Genomic DNA, 6661 nt, shown 5'->3' with positions numbered 1-6661 from the left:
TGGGCAGATGTGACATCTTCCTCGTTTCATTGTTTGCAAATCGCTGTTTGGTGTTGTTGGGCCTGGAACTTCACCATCAGAGGACCCTTAATCAGACTGCACTAAGCGTTCTAATTTACGTGCTTTTACTAGATTCTTGTAAAAATGGCTTTTGAAAGACAAGTTTCATAATATACCGTCATAAAAAAAACAAATAATCAAATGCATAATGATATACATAGTATGGTTATGAATAAATAAAACAATATAAGGGGCCGTCCTCTGAATACGTTACGCAAAATTTTACTATTTTGAACCCCTTTTTTTCATTCCACTTTGCGAAGCTGTCACACTTTCATTATTACCTCTAACAAATATGACGTCACAATAGTCAAGTTATGATAAAAATAAATAAAACGTAATACGAACGTCACATTTTCTTAGACACCCCATCCCCGTTTGTCACGGTAAACAAAGCACCCCCTTGTTCGCAAACTTATTTTATTTACGATCGCTAATAGACATGAAAATATTGAATTTTTTGTCATTTTATGAGAATATAACTGTATACAATGTGTAAACAGTTTTACTCTATACAAATTTATAAAATAAAACCAGGAAACGTCAAAAAATATACCAAGCTAAATTTGAACTATACTCATTTGGGGTCGCAAAGACCCCAAATGCTACTGTACAACATGTCTGATTACTTCCACTGTGCTGATATCATAGAGGTGGTTGATAACCAGCTAGGAAGTGACCAAAACTTTCAAGTTGCTGGTGTAAATAGTTTAAAAAATACTAATCGTTAAAGACCAACTGGACTCGCGGAGACTAAATATAGGTTAAGACAAACTAAATAAGTCTAATTTTTAAGGAGTGTATACTTAATACGAGCAACTTTAGTAGCTAAGATGTTAAAAGTTTAATATAAGTAAAATGTACCATGTCGCGTGCTACTAGGATACCATTGAAAAAATACTTTAAGCCATTAATTCGAGGAGGCGATCACAATGGGATACGACCACTAAAAAGCTTGTATATCAATAGGGGACCGATGTTGCGCAACAATGCGATTCTTAGAGCACTGTCATGCGAATAATTCTATTAAAATACACTATTAAATGGAAGCGTAGAGGATTGATAGGTATTTCAATAGTACTCGTAATTTAATCGCGGCCAGTTTTTTGCAGTGTGTGACTATTGTAAGCGGATAAAGTCATATTTGGTTGTGTTTATTTTAAGCAAACTTCATGTCTTTCATCTTCTTGGACCGTAAGATTGATTGTTGTAAATTGTATTTTTTGTGTTAGATATTTAAGAATTCAACGACAATTTTTTTTTATATTTCATTTTTCTTAGATATTTTATTGATTGTGATCACGTAGTAATAAAAGAAAACTGAAGATATTTGAAATAATTTTCATATTTATATAAGTAATGTAACAACATATTTTTTCACTTCTTATATCTTTAAATAAACTGTGTCTATATATGGTATATTTTCGTCTCATTTAAAAAATTATTAGAAATTTCGGGTATACAATTACTCAGCAAAATAGTTTCGCAACATTGTATGATAGAAACATCCGCTGCCGAAGTACATCCGGAAAGGTGGTAGCTCAAATAAAAGGCCAGCCATAATTCGTCATATTATTCATAAATAAAAATCAGTGCAAGATCGGCAGATGCGAAAGGATTGCACACATGCCGGCAAGGTGTGTATCTTTGATCTACTCATATGGCTTGTGCCAAACTATGCAAATACTAATAAATAGTCGATATTAGATATTTTATTTGCCTATTCGCTGTCGATACGTCCTCGTACTTATTGCAAATAAAATCAATGAAATAGATTGACTTATATATGTATGTAGGTATATTAGTAATTATTTTTTTTTTGTAATTTGTATTACTGTGTTGTATTCCCCTTTTATTCTTCAGTCTTCAGATGCTATTGTAGATTACAATAAGTAGAAACCTATAGTTTTCAAAATAAACAATCTGTTTGATGCAAAAAGAAAAGATTAAACAAAAGTAAAACTATCTGGTTAAGACAAATAAATAGTACTCTTCATTTTTGCATATAGCACCCGACGATATTTTCATCATTATTCTTAAGCTAGGCATTCACCTTTAATAAGTATTAATAACTTTATCAGATTCTTATGTTACTTCCAACTAATAAAAACCAGATTTACGATCGGTACATATTATCATACGTTAATAACGTTGTTAGTTCCTAGATCAATAATAACGTACAAAGGAGGCTCGCGAGGACACGGTGCGGTATCTTTGAAAGTCGTTTCAGTTCCAGTTTAGTAATTAAACAACGACTTTATCGATCAAAGACTTATCCAATACACGCAGACCACCGCGCCGCAAATTTGCGAGGATTGTATATACTGTGTATAAATATTAGTTACGCATTGCCTGGGTAATGGAACTGTCAAGCGATCGGTACTTGTCTATAATCCGCCCAATGAGTTTATTGCGAGAGCACTGCCCACTTATATGTAGATTCAATACGATACTCGGTATTTATTCGGTTAACTGCACTAAATATCAATGCTAAAGTAGAATATGCCAACGTTTTTCTCGTATTTATCAACGATCCAATTGTGAATACGCTCAAGATAGACTTGAAGAATTTTTTTCCCTTAAATAGAGACAATATTGATTGTATAGAATAGCATTTTAGATAACTTTAGTGTCTTTATCGAGGCAGGAGTCCTATATTACAAATGAACAAGTAATAAATATATCAATATGTACTTTTATAGCTTGCTTTTTACCTATCAATATATTATATAAAATACACATACTTTTATATTTATTTTTAAATTAAAAAATGTTTGGTGCTCAATCATAGTGTTACAGATTCGCTTGAAGGGCCTTCTTTAATATCATTGTTACGCATGTCATACGATCGCATTTAAGTATATTTTATAAAGGTTGTAATTATCGGTGATGGTCCCGTTTGCTCCTTTATAACGCTTTGTCTGGTGATGTCTCTATTTTGCGATTTTCTAAGGTGTGGGCTGGCTAAATGTTATTTGACGATCGCATTGTGTGCACGCCCGTGGTGCTTTTGTGTTCATTTTGTACTTGACTGTATCACTCCCACAATTTTTATATTTAACTTTTTCTTATTGCAAGAAGAAGCCTAGGTAAATGATGGATGGGTGTAGCGTTTATTCAGAAGCGATGCGCGAAGTTATATGACTCAAGGGACACATTATCTTCTATGCATTTTCTTCCACTGCTAAAAAAAGCGGTTCATATCTATATCGTATTAATAGTTCGCAAAAGTTTATTACACAAGACTTTTATAGTTTTTAAAGCTTCTTTAATTATTTCACATAAAAATAATAATCGCATAATGTGATGAGAAGATTCTTAACAACTTCTTAAAAGGCCAAGATCTTTAATAAGAAATGAAGCCTTAACTTACTTTTAATTAAGTGCTTGTAATAAAATATCGTTCGTTAGTATGTTTATGAATTTTTTCTATAGACGAGTCACAATATTTTTTGTTGTCTTAGTTTTTATTTCAATGGTAAAATCTAAAATTGAATCCTAGTATATCTATTTATAAAATCATGCTTAGTACAAAATATTAAAATGATATTGACAGTTAAAATATATTAATTTACTGATAATATTTCAACAAAAGTTTTAGCCATAAAAATGGAAGATTTAAGAAGTATAATTTATTCCATTACAAGAATATAAAAGACCGAAAAAAGAGGTAGACCAAAGAGAATCAATGGAACAAAATTAAATATGAATTACTTGTCGAGGCGACACGTAGTCTATTAAACTCAAGTTAAGCGCCTACTTCAATGGGAATGATTGAAGGCTTCTAAGCATTTCATTCTTCGTTGTCTCAATGGCTGGCCCACATTCCTCTTGTAATCTTTTTATAGCACAATAACAGTGACAATAGTAGGCTATTGTCGATTCGAGAGCAAAAATACTGACACTTTTAGTTCTAAATTAACGTAACCGTTTCAGAAAATTCACTGAAGGTATGCCGCCCAAAGAGCTCGCAGAAATTAGTACTATGAACTATAGTAGCAATCTAAACTTTAATTATTATAGAATAAAGTTGAATGTGAATTGTAAAATCTTGGGGTAACATAGGTATCACCATTGGTTTTGGTTTTTGTCATTGGCATAAATACCATAAAATATATATTGTTTCGTTTTAGAACCGTAATAAATTTTCCATTGCGTTGTTATATGTTTACCATTGTAAGAATTACACTTGATTTAAAGAGAATTTAATGAAAAAAGAAGTGAATTATTATTTAATAGCATACCTTTAAGATTTTCTTTGTTGAAATCTATAAAAGTTTATTTAAGTAATTAAGATACTGTTTATTATTGTCTTTAATTTAAAAGTTTTATATGAAATAAAAGTGATATAAAAGTAATTAATAATTATAATTAAAACTGATTTCAAGTAATACGTTTTCAAAATTTAACAATTTCTCTAAAAAAATCTGCACGAAAATAGATACACTTTGTACAGTTTTCATTCTGGAGATTACCTCAACAACTCATGTTTGTTTCATTTTGATATACTGCTCAGGAAACACAGTTCTTTCTAGTGCAATTGTAACGAAACCGTTTTTTATAAATATAACAAATTATTATTATTTATAGTTCTTCAATAAATCTAATATTAAACAATAAAATTTCAATAATAATAATTCATGAATTATATTATTTTTATTGTTACCAACCTTATTTTAAACCATTTGTTGTATTATATGTAATTTTTTTGTGGAAATTGATAATATTTCCCTTTTTATATTGATTACTTCTTTCTAAACGAGGCGTTATTTTTAGTTATCTGTAATAAAATGCGTATAGATTCAGAACTTTCCAAGGAGAAACGAGTTCTTCTATTTTATGTTATATCTGGAAATCTTGAAACTATACCATAAATAATTGGTATATTCCTTTGGATAAATGTTTAAAAACTTATCTGATAAAACTTTGTCCTTTTATTTTAGTATTTTCTCTAGATACCAATTTCGATACGAATTGACAAAATAACTAATAAAATATTTCTCAAATATTACATTATAAATAATGTGCATTCAACGGCACGTGTACAAATCCCGGGATACTCGCTCACTTTTCGAAAAAATTATAATCCAGGTACGAACCAAACAAAAAAGGATAAGGGTGGGAGTGTTCCCTATTCATTTTTTTTTTGTTCAAGTAAGCTATATAAATAGCCGCAAAAGCCCTTCGCCCTCATTCATTATCTCGTAGTCGAGAGCGATAAAGGTTTTTCTAACATTGTTACCGTAAACACGTCATGCTTCAAAGCAAGAATTATAACGTTTCTCATTTGTCACATTACAAGAACGAGTTACCAAAGTTTACTCCAATTGCACCGAATACTAAGGAAAACTTGGACATGGATTGTACAAGCAAGAAGTATACATATAAGTATAATTATAGTGGAGCACAAGCGGCATCAATAGCAAGAAGGAACGCTCGCGAAAGGAACCGTGTGAAGCAAGTAAACGACGGATTTAACGCATTAAGAAAAAGATTGCCGGCGGCGATCGTAAACGCTCTGTCCGGTGGCTCACGTCGAGGTTCCGGTAAGAAACTTAGCAAAGTCGATACTTTACGTATGGTCGTCGAGTACATAAGATACCTGGAGAGTTTAATTGAAGAGAGCGATGCCGCTATAGGCATTATACAAGAAAGTAAAATTGCAATGGATAAGTCTCTTCACAATGAAGTCGATGAAGGAATTTTCGGCGGAAGAATGTCACCTTACTCCGAATCGGTACCTTCGCCTACAAACTCGGAATGTTCATCGGGTATCTCTTCGAGTGTTTCGGCAAACAATGATTGCTATCAAAATAGCCACTTTTCTGAAGTAGCTACTGTGGATGATAACGAGCTACTAGACGCAATTACATGGTGGCAACAAAAGTAGGAGAATTTTTGTATTATGCAAATATAGTGTGTACCTAGTCATTACAAAATAAAAATTTAAAGAAATTATAGTGTTTGTAAAAAAAATGTATAAATAGTTTTTGGCTGTGAAATATTATAGGAAATATAAAAGTATATAGAAAGTAGAATAGTATAATAGAAAATTGTAATATAATTAAAAATAAATAATTTAAAAATATGTTACCATTTTCATTTTTGCTTCCCTTATATATATATTTTTTATGTAAATCATCTTAAGATAAAAGTGATAGTCAATGGATAGCTTATTTTTGTTGTTCTAGTGAGATATATTTTAATTGAAAGCACTTTTTTAGTTGAGCAGAAAGTTTATAGTTTTTTTTCTAGTTTTATATTAACGAAGATGTATAATTATAAATACAAGTGAAAGTATTCGACAAGGAGATAAAAATTTGAGATAAACTGCGGTTAAAGCTTACATTTACAAGTACGATAACCACAACTGTAACAAGTTGTTTGTTATGGACGTGTCCTAATTAATTTCTTGTAACTCGTATTTGATTTGAAGTGCCTTTTAGTAATTAAAACTGATGAAATGTAAGCTCAAGGTTTATTGGTATGGTATTAATTTGCCGGAAGTTTTTAAATTAAAAATTTCGAATCATAATAAGTCATATATTTTGATTGCGTCACTGCTTTCGAACTGTAGTGTTGTAAATATAAAATAATACCA

General features: G+C 30.9%; 1 protein-coding gene across 1 annotated transcript; it reads left to right on the top strand.

Annotated features, from left to right (window-relative positions):
* The first annotated feature begins 5314 nt into the window (after positions 1-5314).
* Positions 5315-5950, top strand: LOC123670256 (achaete-scute complex protein T3-like). The gene has a single exon (XM_045603764.1). The coding sequence runs from the start codon at positions 5315-5317 to the stop codon at positions 5948-5950; it is 636 nt and encodes a 211-aa protein (XP_045459720.1).
* The last annotated feature ends 711 nt before the right edge of the window (positions 5951-6661 follow it).

This window comes from Melitaea cinxia, chromosome 4 (assembly GCF_905220565.1).
Source record: "Melitaea cinxia chromosome 4, ilMelCinx1.1, whole genome shotgun sequence".
Lineage (NCBI taxonomy): Eukaryota > Metazoa > Arthropoda > Insecta > Lepidoptera > Nymphalidae > Melitaea > Melitaea cinxia.
Note: the sequence above shows the minus strand (reverse complement) of the source record. Positions and strands in the feature narration are given on the sequence as shown.

Bases quoted from the DNA above. Each gene is read 5' to 3' on its own strand.
- LOC123670256 (XM_045603764.1), top strand. From the start codon at position 5,315: ATGCTTCAAAGCAAGAATTATAACGTTTCTCATTTGTCACATTACAAG.